Here is a 21,029-nt window from a genome sequence, read left to right as displayed (position 1 = left end):
TTTTATGTAATTTCTTAATTTATTTTCTTAATGAATATTAGTAATGAAAATAAAATAAAATAGAATATTCAGAACAATTACAACGTTGGGAATGCATTGTGAATACACCTGTAATACACCAGATTTCTTCTATACTTACGTAATGCTGTTTTCGACAAATTAAATTCATTTAAAGGATTGAGATGGAGAAAATCTAAAAAATTTTGTTATTTGAAAAGAACGTATTTAATAAATAATACCGACTTTTCAAAAGATTTTAATTTTCATGAAATGCTTCATGTTTTTTAAAAAAATTAATTCGATACATCGAAATGTATTTTATATTACAAACATTCTTTCCATTTTTTACAAGCATTTTAATTATCATTTTGGTGCTGTGCAGGAAATAAATTTGATTTACACGGAATAAAAAAGATTATTTAACAATTTAACTTGTAAAAAAAAACACATTTCGAGAATATTTTGAACATTTCTCTATAAAAATAATTCGCAGGATTTATTCAACTCGAAGTTGAAATCGAAAGATAGGAAATTTTATTGTTTTCTATCTGAAAAGTCTAATAAGCTAGGGAATTTCCTGTTGCTATAGATAAAAAGGAAAAAGTCAGATCATGTAAAATTTAACTCTTCAGAAAGGCTTCTTTTTTACAAATGAATAAAAAAGTGCTAATTTTTTACACATGAGACGCCATTACATGAAATTGACATGTAAAAAATAAATAATTATTATATATACTGATTTCGTTTATAAAATGCGGGATTCAGTACCCAGCGCAACAACAGTAACCTTAAGTACTAATTTTTATCAAATATTATATTGAAAGTAGGGGATGAGGCAAATTATCAATAGTATTTAATTGAATGAGACACGAAATCGATTTTTTTTTCTTTTTTGAATCTGAAGACAGAGGTTATATTCATAAACAATTAGAAAGAAAATTGTTGCTTTTGCTGCATTCGGTTTGTAATAAATTGCAGAAATATCGGGAAAATCAATCTTCATTCAACAGTTTTTTTTTTTTTTTTTTTTTTTGTAAAATTGTGTTTTTTCGGAAAAAATATTTAGATACGAATTACATACTGACTAAATATTTTTCAGTCTTACCTCATCTCACATCCATCAGCGCCATCTCACAAAATTTTGAGGCACCAGTAGGTTACCATCCTATGGCAACAATGCAAGTACTACAAAAATTTACGAGATGGCCCTATATGACATTGTCAGCATGAGAGCAGATAAAAGTGGCTCAAAGAGTTAATTATAAATTTTTTTTTGTTGTTGTTTAAAAGCGCGTTTTTTCAGGAAAGACACCTATATAGATAAATTTAAAAAGCAAACCTTATCTAAATATAAAATTTATTCCAAATCGTTAGAGCCATTTTCCGAGATACAAGAAATAAATAAATTTACATATGTACAAGAATTGCTCGTAAAAATTATAAGATTACTTTTTAAGCAAAAAGTAAAATATAACCATTAATAGATCGATATATTTGTATCGAATTAGGGGTGTTTCACGGATATAAGGAATTATTATTATATGAACGGCCAAACTGTCGTTTCAGAAGTTTTTCGCGATTTAAGTGTTTACGTAATTTTTCAGTTGTGACATAATAGATATTAAGAATTTTAAACCCTAGTCTTTTTATTTAGCAAATAATCATTTTTCAGAATTGATAGCATACCTTACTTTGTTTTTGAAATATATGTTTAAAAAAATTTTGAGGGAATTTTTCTTTATCACCTTTGAAAACGTCTTGCAATTTTCATTTGTAGCAATTTGTTGTTGTTGTTAAGAAAATCACTTCAAATTGCTATATTTTTGACTAAAACGAATTAGCAGTGTCGATTAAATGTAAAAAGAAATAATAGGTAATGCATACTATTATACTGTATTATTTGTTAGGTTCCGAGGAAATATTTTTTCACTCATATATTTTCTTTTTAGAACTTTGTTTCATAATATCAAAAAAAAAAAAAAAAAATCTGTTTATGCATTTTATTATTCGGAAAATGAATAGCTTTTCGGGAAGTTTTCGCACTGTCATTATATTTTTACATACTTTTATTCAATTAAATTTATTTCATGTTGACATTTGTTTCTCTTAACTACACTTCATCACCAATGTTTAGTTGGGCCACTGTTGGAGATTATTTTGTTATGCTTATAAATTACTCTCTCGACACGATGGGTGAACCTACCAGATACACTTGGAGGAAGTATATGTTATCTTTAGAGTTATTTTTCCCCCGATAGGTAACTGCCGAATGATAGTGCCCTTACTCTTTGCTACTTCTTTACTCCTTGAATCTTTTGTGGTTGTCCCGTGCGTTTGCGAAAAAGACTTCCGCGTATAAAGCTTACTTTATTAGAAACTATTCAGCAATTGTTCTGAATCACCCTGTATGTAATAAGTGTTGCATAAAAAAATTCTGAAGAAACAAATAGGATCCCAAAAGTCCTTTGAAAAATTCGGTATTATGAATAAAAAAAGAAATGAAGTCAGTATCTTACAGGTCCTTTCTTAAAAGGACATTATTACGCCAAATGGAAAACGTGTTTTTCATATGCGACTTCACAGGTGCCATTTCAATTAGATTCTCTTGCGTGCTCGAACACAAGCGCACGCAATAACTACAAAACGCAAAGAGATAAACAAATACCATTTGGTAAACAGGTTTAGCATTTAAAATATAGATATCTGTCAAATTTTGAATCATATCTATCAAAAGATTGACCGTCTGTAAATCTGTTCTTTCGCAGAAATGTTAACAAGTGTTAATACCAATTTTATAATCAAATAAATGCTATATTAAATGGCAAAAAGTCTTTATACTCTTTGAAGTAAATAGCAAAATATGTTATTTTATCTCCGAAGAAACTTGTTTGTCTGCAATTTATTACAATTATTTATTAAAATTATTTAAAGATATGGTAAGGTGGATTTTGTTGTTATTGTTGCCCGAAAGTTGCCCAAATTGAACCGCAAACAATTGTGTCAATTGGACTGTTCAAATTGAAAGAATTATTCAAATTACAAGAATAGTTCAGAAAGCAATTATAACTACTACTAATCCCATAAATTGAAAATGGAACAATTCCAATTATTTTTGAATAACTCTATTATGGAACTTGACACAGTATAAATATTGCACATTTTATCGTTAAAAGTTTTTAAATACTGTTTGTACAAAAACTTTATTAGAGTTCATAATTTTTTGATTAGACTAAAAAGAAATAAATTTTCTTATTTATTTATTTGTTTTAGCTTAGTCACTGAAGCATGAGTATTTGTCCCACGTGCATGTGTTAATTATAAGGGCACATGCTCTTAGGAAATCTGACGCAATATCATGGGGGTAATAAAAAGTACAGCAAAAAGAAGAGTAATGTTTATCTGTATATTCATTTTTATTAAACATTTTTAATTACCTTAATTTGCTTCATATTTGCAAAAAAAAAAAGGAACTTATTTATCGATTTTGCACTTATTACCTGGTGTACTAGAGCCGATAAATTTTGTACAGTTGTTTACAAAGTAAACTACTTTAATATTTCCAAAAACTGTTTAACTGTTAATCGACTAACGTGATTAAATATTAACTCCATACTAGTGGCGCCATCTAGTAGTAAATTAAAAATTATTACAAGATTTTATGATATTCATAAGGATTTCTTTTCTTTTCTGTCTTTTTTTTTTTTTTTTTAACTTTTCAGATCTTGTGTACTTGGGTGTTTTTGATGAAATAAACTATTTTAACATTTTCATAATTTTAATATCAACTAACAGATTAATTTTATGACATTTAATTTTATACACACGTTACTATTAACAAAAGAGAATTTGAAAAAAAAAAAGACTTCAAGATTTTTGTAATATTTTTAATACTGAATTAATGATATAAGAATTAATAATATATTATTCTTATTATATTCTTATTAATAACATAATAAGAATAATAATAAGAAAATAAATAAAATAAAGATTTGTCATTTTATTACATTGATAAAAGTAGGTTTTTAAAAACTATTTTTTATTTTATGTAATAAGTTGGAAGCCAAAGGCCTATGTTTTGAATTTTACAATTTTATATCATTGCTCCGGAAATCTTTGTTTAATTTCATAATAAGACTCGTAAAAGAAATTGCACTAAGCTACATGCATTTGCCAGAACAAATACATTTGTAGTTTAGTACATTTAATACATATTGCGCTAAAAAATAATTTTATTACTCACTTTTATTTAGCTTAAATTTCTTCTTGTTTGTTACAATGGAATACTGCAATCATTTTTTAAATTATTATTCAATGATATGCTGGAGTTCTTAAATTTAACAAATTATGGGTTTCTGAATTTAATTATAAATAAATAGATTAATTTTATTAAAATTTGGATTCCTCATAAAAGATGCCTTCTGGTAGTGAATTAGAAGAAAAAAATCCATTATAATTATACAAAGTCTCATAAAAATTATAACGATACATTATGAAATATAATAGAGACTAAAAAGCAGAAAATAACTTTCATACAACGAAAAATATTCTGAAAAGCAATGTTTGATTAATGCAAAAAAGATCAGAATTTTTCGAATAAAAAATCTGGAAGTGGAATCCAGAGTGTAAAAGCGGAGGTGCTGGTTACAGTCAGATAAGAAAATGAAGTCATAATGTATACCTTAAGAAAGAAACCTTTCAACAGATTTTATTAAAATGTAAGACTTTATTATAAATGTGATTAAAATTTCATTACTCTTAAAATTCAGGGTAGCTATAATTTAACTTTCCCTGTTTGGAGGAATATGCATCTAAAATTAATGAATAGAATAAAACTAATTTTCGTCTATAAACTCAGGAAGGTATGGGGAAATGGATTTTTCAAAATTTTATTAGCGGATGTCACCGCTAGGAGAAATTTGGCGTTATCAGAACGGTATATAATGAATACACAGTAAATGAATTGTGTTAAAATTTCGTTAATCTTCGAGTAACAAAATTTGCGCATGCAGAAATGAAAGACATACAGTATTTAACTCACAGAAAATGAAAAATAATATTTCATTAATTAACATTAGGATCCCTAGGTCTGTGACCTATTTGCACTTTTGAAATAAACTAACCTTTTCTGTGTACACTTTCAGTTTAAAAAAAAATTTATATTACCATATTTTGCACAGCCTGTATATGAAATTTGGTAAAATTATTTTATGGATTCCTTGTATTTCCATCACGTTTTTATCGTTTTTGTTTTCATTTCCAATTTATGATATTTTTTTTAATAAACTGATAAAAGCATGCTTTATTATAAAAATTATTCTAGTAATAATTTTTATTTACATTTGAAATAATTAAATTCAACGATTACAAGCATTTTTTTAAAATTAATATTTCTTAAAATAAACAAATAACTGGAAATGGTGTAAAATCAAACAGTAATGTACAATTTAAAGATAAATTTCGAAAAAGGAAAACTTGCGAATGTGAGAATTATTCTGTATTTTACAAATCACTTGGGTAAAATAGAGACAAATATTTCCAAAAGTTATCAAGATTTAAATAAAAAGATAAATCTGGAACTTTTTTAATAATTGAAAAAATATTTGGAATGAATATTTCAATATATTTTTTAAAACTTATTTCTATACAATACTAAAAACTAAAATACAAAAAAAAAACCTTTTGAACTTACTTATTCTTACTAGCTAGTAAAAAAATTTTTTTACTCACGTAGGTCCATAATTGCAAGTGTACAGCTCTACGTACTGAAACCTTGGATCATTAGAATAGCTGTGTATAGTATAACCGCATCCCACCTTCCATGATGTTGCCCAAAGTGCCTAAAATATTATGAAAACAAAATAACATAATTATTTACTTTTATACAGTATAATTCCATAGATATACATTTTTAGATAATTTATATCTATTTTTCTATTAGAGAAAGATTTTTGCTTATGAAGAGAAGAAATTTTGGCACAAAGCTGTCGGTACACCACAAAAGTGATTTAACAGATTTTCGAGGTTGCATGCAGGCTTAGGAGATATTCCTGCTATCATGATTCAATCATAGTTTAGTAAACAGAATTGACTTCAACAATGCGGAGTCTGTGCGAAATCTTGAAGAGAATCATATAACTTAATCTAACAATCGCAGAGGAATAAAAAGAAAAGAGTATGTTTATGGTTGGCGTTTAGTTCAAAGAATAATCGCAATCTTCCAACAGAATTGTTTACTTGTAAAATTAAATTCATTCAAGAAATGATACAGAGGAATATCGTCCTTGTTATATCAAAATGGCGTATGTTAAAACCCACACATAGTAAACAAAACAAGGTGCCAATCTGCTCGTAAATCAAAGTCACGACTACTCTTAAGAACTCTGATGAAGCTCCAAACTGAAATTCAAATCTAATCAATCAATCTCGCATATTTACTCTATTAGTCCCAAATTGTAATTCAAGAAATATGGTTACTATATATATTACAGCTTCATTTTTTTTGAGTATTATGGTTTATTGTCAATCAAAATCCCATCTTAATCCGTTCAAACTTTTGAAGAATGCTTGAATACAAAGCCTGTTTTATGCTTTATCTGAATACTAAAAATCTGAAGACTTTTTGAGAGAATTTGCAATTTAAAAACTATTTTCCTTGGAATTCTTTTACATTTTACATTTGAATGAACCCAATTATTAAAGATTGTATGAACCCTAATGATGTTGATTTTGGAAAATGAATAATTTTGAAATTCTTATTAAAAGTTTTGTTTGAATACGTAGAAGCAAAATGAAGCCAACATTACCAGCTAAACATTTCTCATATAATATTTTTATATATTATTACTATGAAGTTTAGTTAAGTTCATTCGAAGTAGTTGGATTAAAAGCTTTACAAAATTTTTTAAAAAAATATTACAGTCTGAAATTTCTTCAAGGCACTAGAATCTTCTGTAATTTTTTTATATGATTTTACTCTTTATAACCAAAAGTAAAATACCCGAAGTTTTAGCACTTTGTCCCAAAGAAAGACTCTATATTCCTCAGTGATATTGATTGCCTTTTTAATTTACGAGCAAATTAAAAAACAAATTAAAAAATGAAAGAGAAATCATATTATATGTAGCTCGAAAGTAATTGATTTATCTTATTACACTTTATGAAACCTTTGCCTTTATCCGCCGGTCAAAATAAAAATTGGATAAAGAAAGAAAAAAAAATTGATTGCATGTAATTTATAGCTTTATCATGTCATTTTTCTCCTGTCACATTATCTGCTTATTAAACATTACTCTTTAACTAGATTAAAATAAAGACAATGAATTTTGCTTTCGGAAAAAAACTTCTTTGTGTCAGTGAAACATGATCGAATTTTAAATTAATTCTTACTTCAATGGATTTATTAAATCTTGTTATACAACCCTCTAGTATGAAGCAGCCCATTTTGCATATGAATGGCAGGCCATTAATTATTCCGTCCAATTTCTCAAGTGACAAGACAATAACATCGTATGCTACCGAAAACAACTTATTAATTTAATAAAAAAAGCCTTCTCCGTGCGGTTTATTACACTTTTACCGACAGCTCAGTAGAGACACAAATTACAAGTGTAATACGACACTTTATATAATGCTTTTCAATTTTGCATGATGTGAATCTTGATTGATTAGCACTTGTTGATGGCATTAATGATTAACATTGATTGATTATTCGTGTAACATTAATACCTAATGGTATGACAATGAATATCTTTAAGATTCATCAGCGTTTTTTTATGAACATATCAAACAGTAGCAAAAATTTGTATAGATATGCGTTTGTCACTTTATGTTAGAATGCTTGGGGTTTAATTAATTTATGTGATTTTGATAGAAAAGGGTTATATTTATATTCAAATTTAGCATTTATATAAATTTTAGAATATGATAATTTTTAAGATAATATGTCTGTACGTTTTATTCCCTTTCATGTGCATTAAGCCGAATCACTAATTAAAAACTCCTTTGTTATCCACTCCAAATTTTCGATTAGTAATTAAATTTTTGGAAATAAAAGAAATCATTCATTTTAATTCACCATTTAAATTATTTTCTCAGAAAAAGAATTCTTAACATTGATTTTAAAAAATCTTTAGTTTCAGTGGTTTTTTTAAAAAATGAATATAGTTCAATTTAATAGTATTTTAAAAATCAATTCTGTTTAGTGGAAATATGTATAATTTTAGTGTGAAACATTTTTTTTTAAGTTCTAAAGTTATAATTTTTTTTGGTAATATAAAATTGCTGAGTTTTTGATATTTTGGAACATTTAAAGAATTAATTTCTTTTTCCTTGGAGGATACTTTTTATAAATTAATATCTATCTGATATTGTATAATTCTTTTTGAAATCCAAACATTTAAAAAGATATAATGCAAATTTTGGTCTGAAATCCATTGAATTCTTCTGATTGAAGTTCATTTATCAGTGATTAGTTTAATTTTTTATAAATGAACACTGAAAAAATTTTTACATATTAATCTTGTACTAACAGCCGAATTTGTGAGCATTGTAAAAATATGCATCATTGCGCAGTATAATTTATTTCCATCTCCATTTCGCATTGTAATATTGTAATATAACACTTTGTAAGTAGAAGGTGTCGAATAAGTTGGGAGAATTCTGATTTTTGTCTGTTTATCATGGTTTCAAAGAATGTTTCGAATTATTTTCGATTTTGATTAAAATGTCCCAGATTGTATCGCCTTCTAATTCTAAATAGATATTTCATAATAAAATTAGCGAATTTTTTTAAAAAAAAATTAAATGCATCATATGATTTTTTCCCAATTTTTACTATGCATAGAATAAGGCCCCCAAATATGACCAATGTAGACACATGGATAAAGCAATTTTAGGATCAAATGACACACAAATGATCTAAAGGACAATTTTTTGTGATTCACAAATTATCTAATTCGACTAGCATAATTACTTCTTTTGTTCAGAAAAAAAGTCACTTATTGGATTATTAAGTGAGTAAAAGGTATTATTAATTTTTTTTTTTCATCTTTCCTCCTGACTCTTATACTAGTGTGAATTTTTAATAACGTATTTTTTTCATTCTTTCGGGTTTTTTTTTTCGATCACCACAATTTATAACCATTCTCTCCGACCTTTTTCACATACAACTAGCCTCCTGGTTGTTTTTTATCCTAAGTTCAGAAAATCTAGTCATTTCGCGTGAACCTTATTTGTGATGTTTTATGTCATGGCCCAAATTATCTAATTCAGACGGAAGAAATATTTATTTTCTTCTCTGTTCTTTTTTTTTTTTCCTTAATTGAAGTTAAGAAAATCTGGTCACTTGAGTCTAGTTGGTGAATTTTTGCTTTGTGACACACAAATTATCTAATTTGACTAGCGTAATTACTGTTTTTGTTCTGAGAAAACAAATCACTTTACATGATCCTTGTGAGAGAAGTTTTGCATCGAGGCCCGAATTATCTAATTCAATAAGAAGAATCGTCATTTTTCTTCTAAGATTTTCTACACGGACCGAAGTTGAAAAAATCTGGTGCATTGAATCTAATTTGTGAATTTTTGCATTGCAACACACAAATTATCTAATTCGATTAACATAATTGGTGCTTTTGTTCTGAGAAAACAAATAGGTGATCCTTGTGTAAAAAATTTTGAATTGGGGCACAAATTATCTAATTCGCAAAGAAGAATCGTTGTTTTTCTTCTACTTCATGGACTGAAGTAAAAAAAATTCGATGACTTGAGTCTAATTTGGGAATTTTTGCCTAGTAATACTCAAATTATCTAACTCGAAAAAAGCAGAAATACAGTTTTTCTTTTGAAAAAAAAATGCATTTTATCTTTCAGATTAAGTTAATCTTGTAGAAAGCTAAAATATCGAATTCTTAGTTTAAAAAATAAAATTTAAAAAATTCGAAAACCAGGAACCTATATTCAGAAGATGGAAACAGCTGAAACATGTTTTTTTCTTTTTCTTTTTCTTTTTTTTTTTAGCTGGTGGAAATCTTCTGTCAACAGACAGCGGAAAAGAAGGCAAAAACAGTTCCGTTTGCTTCAAATCGCGTCTCTCTCGTTGAGTAATGGAAATACTTGGTTGACAGATTTATCAGCAAAATAGATTTTATGTTTTGGCATCACTTTACGATATCTGGAAGTTTTCACAGTCTTACCAGAACTGTTTAATTTAAATCTAAACGTTTTTTCGTCATATTACACAAACATAGAGATAAAGTTTCATCGATATTAGGAATCAAATCTTGGCACTAAGTGTGTGGGTAGGAGTTATTTCTGAGTTCAATAATATCATAACTGTTTCTAGCGTAGGCTCAAAAGGTGTCCCTTATCTTAAGTGATGAAATACTAGAATAAATCTGTTATTAATTTTGAGGTTTCAAAAAATGCCAAAGTTAGCTGAGAATGTTTTGAGGTAATTGCATTTTTAAACGAAAAGGATGCGAAGAATGCATTGTTATTGTTGATAAAGAGAAATGGTAAGACCTGTCAGATTAGTGGGACAGTTCCGAATTTTAACTGTCCGTCTTGAATTGTATAAGTATTCTGAACTGTCACAAATCTTACTGATGAATAAAGATAAGAGAGAAACATAAAGATAATTATAAAAAAAGTATAAAAATAACTATATCCAATTGTTAAAAACGCTAGAAAAAAGTTAATTTTCTATAATAGCAAAGTAAAAAGTGAATCTTCCTTTGCTACTTTTCTTATAAATTTACGGGCTCAGATTATTAGATCTTCTGCTCTATATAAAAATACAAAAGTATCTCACATTTGAATATATGTCTCTTATGGTCCACATTTTAATAAATAATTCGTATTAAAAAGAATATTAACTAAATTTATACGTAAAAAGATTAGGTTCTGAAAACTTCTTCCACCTATTACGATACATAGAATATTGTAATCAAAATTTAATTTATACCCAATAATTTAATTATCACCCCCCCAAAAAAAACTAGTTTAAATAATCGTAAAATAAATTATATATATTTTTGCATCCCTTTTTGATACTTGACAGTTTTAATACTATGGAATTTTATTTATTTATTTACATAGATTCTGGATTTTATTCAAGATCCTCTACTTTTCATAGTCAGTACCCTCGGTATCAATTTAGATAAAGTGACAGAGTTTCAAGCTCAGAAAATTTCGTCACTTCATCTAAAGTGATTGGATTAGTAGATATGTAAATAAATTTGATAGTTGCGTAAATTTTATTTATGATCAAGAAAAGAGTAAGAGACATTGTTTTCTGCATGTGGTGGTGGAAAAAATTTCAATTTCTCTTCTAACTATAAACACATATCTAACAAATTTTAAGAGTTTATTCTGATTTTTCACAAATTCTATCTAGCTGTACAACTTTTAGTAGGCATTCATTCTTTCCGATTTTTAAACAATTTTTCTAATTATCTCTCCTTTATACAATATTTAAACGTTTTCTGTATCTAAATATTTTTTTTCTGTAATATTTTTGATGAAATGTTTTATAACAAGCATATCAAATTCGCATCCGCGATTAAAATGCCTTCCACTACGACATTGCAATATGTGGAATGTGTAACAAAATGTTTAATAAAATTTTGGTAACTAGATTTTAAAAATAAGTCTTAAATATAATTATTAACAGAGTTTTATTTAGTGAGCGCTTCTCGGTAAGAACAATTATTTTTACACCTATAAAAGGTACTAAATATCCAGTCAGATCCAAAATTATGAAGATTAATCTTGGATCCGTTTCGAAAGTAGAGGAGGTGCACAAAAAGGTCGATTAAAAAATATTATTAGCTAGGTTGCCATATAAGTTTGTAAAAAATGCAAATTCTATACATTATGAAACATTAAGATAATATTAACACTTTGTCAGATATAATTGGTCAGATTTCTATTTGTTTCAGTAATCGCACTTTGCTATTACAAATTTATAAACACGGAACAACTTTGTAAATTATATTGAGTATAAACGAGTAATCGTGTATTCATGGATAACAATAAACACCAAAAAGTTTATACATATTGCACAAAGTTATAAACAAAAATTTTTTGCTTTTATTTATTTGCTAAACAGAAATTTGAATATAAATAAAAAAAAGAAGAATTATTAGTAATAAATATTAATTAATTAAAAAAGTAATAATTAATGGAAGTAAAAAGTAATAATTAATTAAAGTTTAATAATTAATTAAATATTAATTATTAAACTAAGTATAAACGAGTAATCGTGTATTCATGGATAACAATAAACACCAAAAAGTTTATACATATTGCACAAAGTTATAAACAGAAATCTTTTGCTTTTATTTATTTGCTAAACAGAAATTTGATTATAAATAAAAAAAAGAAGAAGAATTAGTAATAAATATTAAGTAATTAAAAAATATTGTACTCTCAAATCTTTTCATTAATAAATACTAAAGTGACATGCTTTTATGCTTATTTAATTTAACCTTACTGTTTCTGCATTTCAGTAAATCATTATAAACGAGAGTAAAGAATATAAGAAAAATAACTGACTTCAGTTATTTTAAATTTTTATTTTTAATTAAAATTAATTAAAAATTAATGTTTTCTAATTAAAATTTACCTACACGAAGTCAAAAAAATTTAATATTGTTTTTGTATATTATGTTCTTTAAAATATAATTCAAACAAAATTTAAGTTACGCTGAAAAGCATTAGAGCAAAATGCAAGATAACTTTGATTCTCTAATGCAGATTCGAGAAATAATTCTCATAATTTTCACTGTTTTTATATACTTCTTGTCTAACAATGTATTGAGTAATTCAATCATGCATTATAGAAAAAGAAAAGAAAAGAAATTAATTATTTTACTTTAAATTTAAAAATAAAGATATCCAATTAATATAAAATAAAATGCCATCGCTAAATTTTATCATGCCATCATTAAATCAATAAATTCAAGTGAAACAAAAAGATGTTTTGATATCAATCGAAATTTCAAAAATCATTGGAAAGGGGTGGTATTATGATTAAAAAGGATATCATTAATAATTTTAAATTTTAGATATGTTGATCAAATAATTCCTTCAAATGGAGACGTGTTATTCATTTTTTAAAATATTTTAAAGTCACAAAATATTTAATCAGAAAAATAATATATAGAAAGTTAATCATTTTAAAGCAGAGAAAACATTCAGAGAGATGCGATGTTGCAAAATGTTACAGAATAAATATTTGCTTTTTTAGATTTTTTTCTAACCTCACCAATAGATGGCGTGCAAAGGTTAATTTTCGGGTTTAATAAGAGTTGCGTTTCATCGTCGATTACCAAATGAAGTGTCAATTTTAAAATTGGATAATTTTTGAACATCATGCTAACTAAGGATTTAAATAAAATAAAATGAAATAAGTTATTTTATCAAGCTGTTCTAATTATAAAAGTTAGATTATATAATTACAATGGCAAGTTATTGAGAGGAATAAAAAATCAATCCATAAAAGTTGTTTTTTATTGCATCCAGTAATTGCTTGGACTTTTTTTATTTATAATTTCACGTACATTTTCTTGCAATTCTTGCATTCGTTTTTTTAAAACAAAAGTACAGTTTTTTAAAGTCACTTGACTGCAAATTTCTTTTCTAAAAGTAAGCAGTGAAAAATTAACTTCTAGTTGTCTATGTCAATAAAGCGAGGATATTACTTTATTGATGAAATTTCGCTGCTACTATTCACTAAATTTAATGAAACATAATCAGTTTAGAATATTTATGGCAATTTTATACACTGGTTATATACACTGATGAAAGAAAAAAATTTGGATTACTAGAATATATTTCAATTTTGAAAAAGGAAGCTACTTTAACTTCTTGTGGTCAAACAGGCAGTAACAATATTTTACTATTCTTTGAGACATCTCTAATATAAATCTCAAATGATAATCGATTCTGTATTTTCTTAAAACTGAAACTCCGTTTCTTTCTCTGTTTTATTCAATGCTTAATGTAAATTGCTACTCAAGAGCAATTATGAACACACACACACGTACAAAGCATGTGTCCTGTTTTTGCAGTTTTTGATTATAATTCATTGCATCTCTAAATGCTAAAGAAATTAAAAGTTCTATTGTAATATTTGTCAAGGAAGCTCGTACTAATTTCAGCTTTCGTCCAATAGCCTATAATGGGTCCTAGAATTTGATGTTGCAGTATAAAATGATAATTGTAAGTATAAAATCATTGAAACCAAAATTATTTTCTTAAATTCAATATTATATATGCCCATTATTTTACCAGCAGTTAGGACCGGTATATGGGTGTCTGACAGCTTTAAACAAACAAACAACAACAACAACAAAAAACACCTCTATGTGCTAACATATTCATACGTATACCCATAACAACACAACATAAACAAGTTTGCCATAAAAATTTCAATGTTTTATTTATTTTTTCAAAATTAACGAAACATGTACTACTCTCAAAAAGTAACTTCCAATAATGTTCCTTAATTTATATAGTCAGCATTAATGATTCATTAATTTTCTTACTAATAAATTTGAAGTTTCATTTAAATAATTATGCAGTTCCATAATTTCATGAGAAAGGGAAGGGGTTCAACCAATAAATTACAGTTTCGCTTGGTGCACAAGCGCTCCATTGTTCTGACACTCCTATACGATCGTCTAGGGTCACCTAATGGTTAAACCGGTCCTACCTACGGTTCCCCGAATAATGAAACCACGAAGAGCATTCTGAACCTGAAAAATGTCTCAGAAAAGAGAAATTCCAAAAAGCAAAAATGAAAACCGACAGCTGTAGCTTGAAAAATCGATAGCTAATGAATTTGAGAATTCGAGGAACTGAAAATACCTCAGGAGGTACTCCTGAACCTCGTTGATTTCGGAGGGAAAATATTCGTGCAAAAAGTCATTTTTTAAAGTTTATAAGATCGTAAAACATAAGAATAAGGAGGATCTAAGAAAAGCATTACGATTCATTTACAATAACAATAATAATAATAATAATAAACAAATAAAAAAAAATCGCTATTCTAGAGAGTGATTACAGCATTCTAAATGGACAAAAAATGCTGCATTTCAATCGGAGTGTTCTTGATTTCGGGTGGGTCATGATGGTTGAATGACAAGAATATTAGACAAAATTCAATAAATAAATAAATAAAATACAAGAATTCAGAAACAAAGCAATGCTTCATTATTAAAAAATAATAGTATTTTCTGTTACTTTCACTGTTTTTTCTTCATGTGATGTTTCATATTGATCATATACATTCTATCTATTTGCAAAAATTAAGATAGAAAATTCTCCAGGGACTAACTTTTATAATAACTAAATCCACTTAATCCCCTTTTAATTCGAATTATTTACTAATAAGCAAATAACACCAGGTCATCTGAGACATTGACTTCAAATAGAAGAACATTTAATCCCGTGCAAAGACACAAAAATCGTGACTGTTTCCAAGAAATATGATATGTCTAGTTACTTTAGAAGAAAAATTTTGCTTCTTTCCTGTACAAACCAGACCAACCATATTTCACATAGTCACAGAAAAACTACATAACAAAATTTAGCATGGGCAATTAATTTTTTTCGTAGTTGATAATCTTTCTTAAAATAAAATTTAGATCATCTTTTTAAGAATAAGTATTTACTTGGAAATAAAATTTGGAAATGTCGGGACCTTTAGATCAAATTCTGCATTTTTTTTCAGTCGGGGATAAGGGTCAAAATTCCGGTCTGTCTCCACTAATGTGAGATGTCTGATTTCAAACATCCTTAATATCTTAGAAAATTGATTGAACATACAGAGTGATATGTGAAAACACATGAGATGCAGTCAGTTTCATTAGAGTTATTGAAAAAATGATAAAACGTATAAAATAAATTTTAGCATTAATATTTTAACTTGTTTTTAAACAACATATAAAATTCCTTCACTTAAGGCCTATGCAGATAATATATTGCAAGATATTCCACTATATTATACAGTATCATACCATATTATATGACAATATTATGCGATATTGAATAATATTGAATAATTGTATACGATATAGGACAATATTGTACAATATTATATGATACTGAACAATGTTGTATATTATTATGTGAATATACAATATACATATACAATATTTTGCGAATATACAATAATATATAATATTGTACATTATATATGTACTACTGTTCTTCAAAAGCTATAATTAGAATTTTGCAATTGCAATTTTTTATGATAAATCCAATCTGTATTCATAAAAAAATTGTTCTTACCTGTGTGTAATGTCCTGTCATCGGATATTTGGGAGCTCTAAACGGACTGATCCATTTTGGGTAGAAGTCCTTCACCTCATCATAAAGACTTTGTATGGTAGATTCCCAGTCGGGTACAGGAAGGGTATTGCCGGTTTTAGCTCGAGTTGCAATATTTTGACCAACAGAAAAGGATTCTGAAATATTAATATTAAATTCATATCAGTAAATTAGCAATATAATAATTTGTTATCTTATTATCTTGTAAATTATTATTTTGCTTTTCCAAAATGAGAAAAATTAAATTCCCAGAGTTTTAAATGAAGAGAACGGATGCTGATTTTGATGTGAATGGTTTCAAATAGAAGGATTTTGAAATCCTTCACAAAAATATATAACTCCGCGTTTGCAGATATTATTAGATAGTAATGATAAAAAAAATGCTGTATAAAAAGATTTTTTCCAAAAAATTCCATAAAAATGGAATAACTATTTTTACTTAAAATTTTTTAAATGTTAGAATGTAGTAATGCAAAGGTAAATCCCGAATAAAAAATTATCTACAAACAGAGCAATAAACTTAGAATAATTAATTTTGCTTGAAGTATAAAGATAGCGTGTTTATATTTTTGTAAGAATAGTTTTTTTCTACAATCATTCCTTTATCTATTCATCAACTTCAAAGAATAAAGATCTAGTTCAAAAGGTGAATGATTTTTTATAGTCTTAGTTTTACGTAATAAACAATAAAAAGAAGTTAATTTAGTCGAATTATTCACCAGTAAGTTTCATTTATTATTCCTTTAATTATAATTCCTTATAATTATTCCTTTTATTCCTTATAATTATTCCTTTTTCTATTCATCAACTTCAAAGAATAAAAATCTAGTTCAAAAGGTGATTGATTTTTAATAGTTTTAGTTTTACGTAATAAACAATAAAAAGAAGTAAATTTAGTCGAATTATTCACCAGTAAGTTTACTGTAAATGTTCATTTATTATTCCTTTAATTATAATTCCCTATAATTATTCCTTTTTCTATTCATCAACTTCAAAGATTAAAAATTCAGTTTAAAAGGCGGATGATTTTTTATAGTTAATAAACAATAAAAAGACGTTAATTTAGTCAAATTATTCACCGGTATGTTTACCGCCAAAGTTCATTTAAAGCAGATATAAATAACGAACAGTGAGCTATAACATTATATATATTTAAGAGCTCTGTAAATTTTTTAGAGCAGCAATTCCCGATCTTTATTTCCTCGTGCACTCTTTGATTCATCTTTTTTTATTTTCGAGCACTCATTTCTAGTTTTTATTAACATTATTTTTGGTTTAGATTTTCTAAAACGACTTTAATCAACTTAGTAACATCTGTAGAATTTATTGTTTTATTAACATTTTATGGGATTTTTTTCCAATCATAGTATTAGTTCAGTGACCTAACAAATAAAAACATCATCAAAATAATTTCGCATTAATTTAAGACGGAAGCTAATAATTATGCATCTAGATAATTAACTTATTTATATGGAGGTATAAATAAATCCTTGAGCTTGTGTCATAGAGCTATGATTCATAAAATTGGTTCTAATGAAAGCAGATACAATATTATGTCAGGAACTGCTTCAAATTAACAACAATATTTGTTAAAATTACATTCATAAGATGAGCATGTTTTTTTCACAAATTCTAAGCTTGTGAAAAGTATTAAATATTTTATTTCTTGGTTCTTGATGGTATTCTTTCACCGCGATCCAGATAACATTCGGATTTTTTTAGCTTTCATTTTCACGGAAGCTTGATGAAATAAAATTCTATAATTTTTGTTTTCTTTTTAATCTTTATGGCTTGTGCATTTCGCTAATGTTAATGTTATTTCCGCGTATCTCTAATTTTACTGTTGGGATACGCGTGCCATAAGTTAGGTATCTCTACCATAAATTCTGGATTCAAATCAAATTATGTCTGATCCTAAATAGCTGACATTAACGCAGTTATAAAGTTAAATTAGATAAATAGGATGTTATTTGACTCTTTCTGTTAATAATTAAATAAAACTAAAAATTAGTTATTATCGAGTTTCTATATTAAAGGATAAATGAATAATATAATATTAAACAACTTCAATTCATAAATACAACAATTTTAATTCATAAATATGTTCCTTAGTCAGTTATCTTTGTACTTAACACATTTATTTGCAAAGCACGAATTGAATTAATGTGTTTTATAGAAATAATAAAAAGGATAAATATATCGTAGATTTCAGGACTTTTCATCACGAAAGAGAACAAAAATTAAATGATAAAGGCCTCAGTTTCTTTCTGTTGTTTCAAAAGAATGTGAAATCTCCGTGACTGTAATAAATTTCTTTGATTGTATCAACAGCGAAGTTTTTAACTTTTACTGTGTTTGCATTTTATCAAGGTTATATTAATAGTACATTTTGTCTTGATTAAATATATGCATGTAGACTCGATATTTATTAAAATAAACCCCAAGTATCAGTGAGATTCTTTTAGTTTCAACATATAAATAATATACTGTTTTTCCTTTTTACGTAGATGTTTTTAACATTAATGCAAAGAGAAAAACTATGCATCGGAATGGTAAATACGTTTTATTTTAAAGTATTCTTTTATTATATGTGCAATACAAAATTCTATGCTTTCTTCAATGAATTTTGTAGGCAGAATAGTTTGATTATTACCCATATTATTCTGGAGTAGAAATCTCACTACATTACTGAGAACAAAAACTAGCAAATGCTAGCTAGTTTTATCTTGTTGATTGCTAGCTAGTTTTATCTTGTTGATGCTTTGAAAGCTTTAAAGATTCTGTATAACAAACATATCTTTAAAAAGCTAAAAGTTTTAATTATGCCACTTAATATAGGCATGGATGAATATGTTGGATTAAAGTTGCAAGAACATGCTCAGATGTTTTAGTTTAGTCATATTAACGCCCCGTTTTTAAAACAACACTAAGGATAATTTGGGACGGATTTCGCAATTTTGAACCGCAGTCCAATGACGACACCTGAGCTGGCACCCCCTTTCCAAAATTCCACACCACACCTGCGGGGTGGCATTTGGCCCCGATATATCTAGCGTGCACCGCACCTGTTTACACGACTGTTTCTCGGTGGATTCGGGACTCGAACTCGAAACCCTCCGCTTCCGAAGCCGAGAACTTACCACCAGGCCACCGCAACCCAGAGCGCGCTCAGAATTCAAAGTTGTAGTCTAAAATATTACGAGTCGCTTTCTTGTAATTCTAAATCTAAATATCTAGAAAAAAGTATGCTATGATATGCTGCAAACACATGATCTAATTCGTAAATTAATTAAATATACAAAAAGGGTGATTAGCTATTTGTTTATAATTATCAAATGTTTATTAAAGATTAATTTGTTCACGACTAAACATAAAATGCCAATATGAATGGCTCCAAGCAGTATGGATTACATAATTTTAATTTATACAAATTAAATTGGCATACAACACGGAAAGTTTTGATAAAAATATATGTTTGAAAAAAATGAGATAGTTGTCATCACGTTGTAACAATACCAGTGTTTGTAGCAATACAGTGTCGTACCTTATATTAAACGAAAAGCAGCTTCGCTCATGGAACAGATGAAATTATAACTCAAAGGCTGAAAAAACGCATTCTTAGCAGCTGTTTGCACAGATTTTGAAATTTCGAAAAGGTAAACCCTATATATGATATTTAATTTTGTTTTTTAAAATTTTAACATGATTCATACATTCTTGAAATTTCAGATAGTGCATTTGTTCATGAAGTGGATGTAGAAGGCTCTTATACAATTTGGAAATTAAACTATACAGTGTTGTTGTTACTGGCTGTTACAAGAAAAAATCTGATTTGTTATAATTATAACTATGGCAAGATAAACATAAAAAGGCCTTTTTATTAAGGCAAATGAAATTTACTAACTATGAGAATGTGCTATTAACAACAACTCTCTTCTAGAAAAAAGAAGTAAGTGATTAATTCGTAAAAACGAACTTAAATATCTGTAGCAGCCAAAATAAGCGTCGCAAAAAGTTTAAACACTTTCTATTCTTATTTATCTTCAGAATTTAAGTAGAATTTTTCAAATCGTACAGAAAAAAATTAATGAAATCGTGTAAATACTTAAATGGCTGTCTTTTCTAAAATTCTCTTCCAAATTTGCAATAAAACAAACCGAAAATAAACAAAATTAATGAAAAAATAAAACCTTGATTTCTAAAATGACTTCGTAATTTTGCTAATAATTATTTTTAATTTGATTTCCTTTCAGTTATAATGAATTAATTCTTCGTTTACTTTTATTTATTTTCCAATTCGTCGGTGGCAAGAAGTCTTTTATGGAAATGGGGTCGTGAAATATTTTTCCTCCCACAGAAAGGATGCAAAATGAAAGCAATTTAGGAAATACTTAATATGATAGTTTCAGAATCTTTCAGTTTCTTATACAGTGTAACAACGTAAAAGCTCTTGTCCTTTCAGTTAAGAAAGTGACTTAAAACAGATTACTTAAAAAGGCATAAAATGAAAACTATACACTGAAATTTATTTCTTCACCATCCAAACTGATAATAAAAATAATTTTATTAATATCACGAATAAATTATTAGGATATTAATAAAATTCCAAATATATTTAATTTCATCTTAAATGAATACAGGCGGCATTTGAGATACTTTTCTTTGTAGTATAGTGGCTAAACAGGAAAACAACTCCC

The 21,029-nt window shown here is 27.0% G+C and overlaps 1 protein-coding gene across 2 annotated transcripts in view; it reads right to left on the bottom strand.

The window, feature by feature from the left end:
• LOC129958637 (CRISP/Allergen/PR-1-like) overlaps positions 1-21,029 on the bottom strand; it is a 173,627-nt gene that overhangs the window by 69,923 nt on the left and 82,675 nt on the right. For both annotated transcript variants that reach the window (XM_056071237.1, XM_056071236.1), the window contains exons 4-5: positions 16,294-16,469; positions 5,728-5,837 (exon numbers count right to left, since the gene is read on the bottom strand). In XM_056071237.1, the coding sequence (XP_055927212.1) occupies positions 5,728-5,837; positions 16,294-16,469 (286 nt within the window). The remainder of the gene's footprint in view (positions 1-5,727; positions 5,838-16,293; positions 16,470-21,029) is intronic.

Source organism: Argiope bruennichi, chromosome X1, assembly GCF_947563725.1.
Source record: "Argiope bruennichi chromosome X1, qqArgBrue1.1, whole genome shotgun sequence".
Taxonomy (NCBI): domain Eukaryota; kingdom Metazoa; phylum Arthropoda; class Arachnida; order Araneae; family Araneidae; genus Argiope; species Argiope bruennichi.
This window is presented reverse-complemented; position numbering and strand designations above follow the sequence as displayed.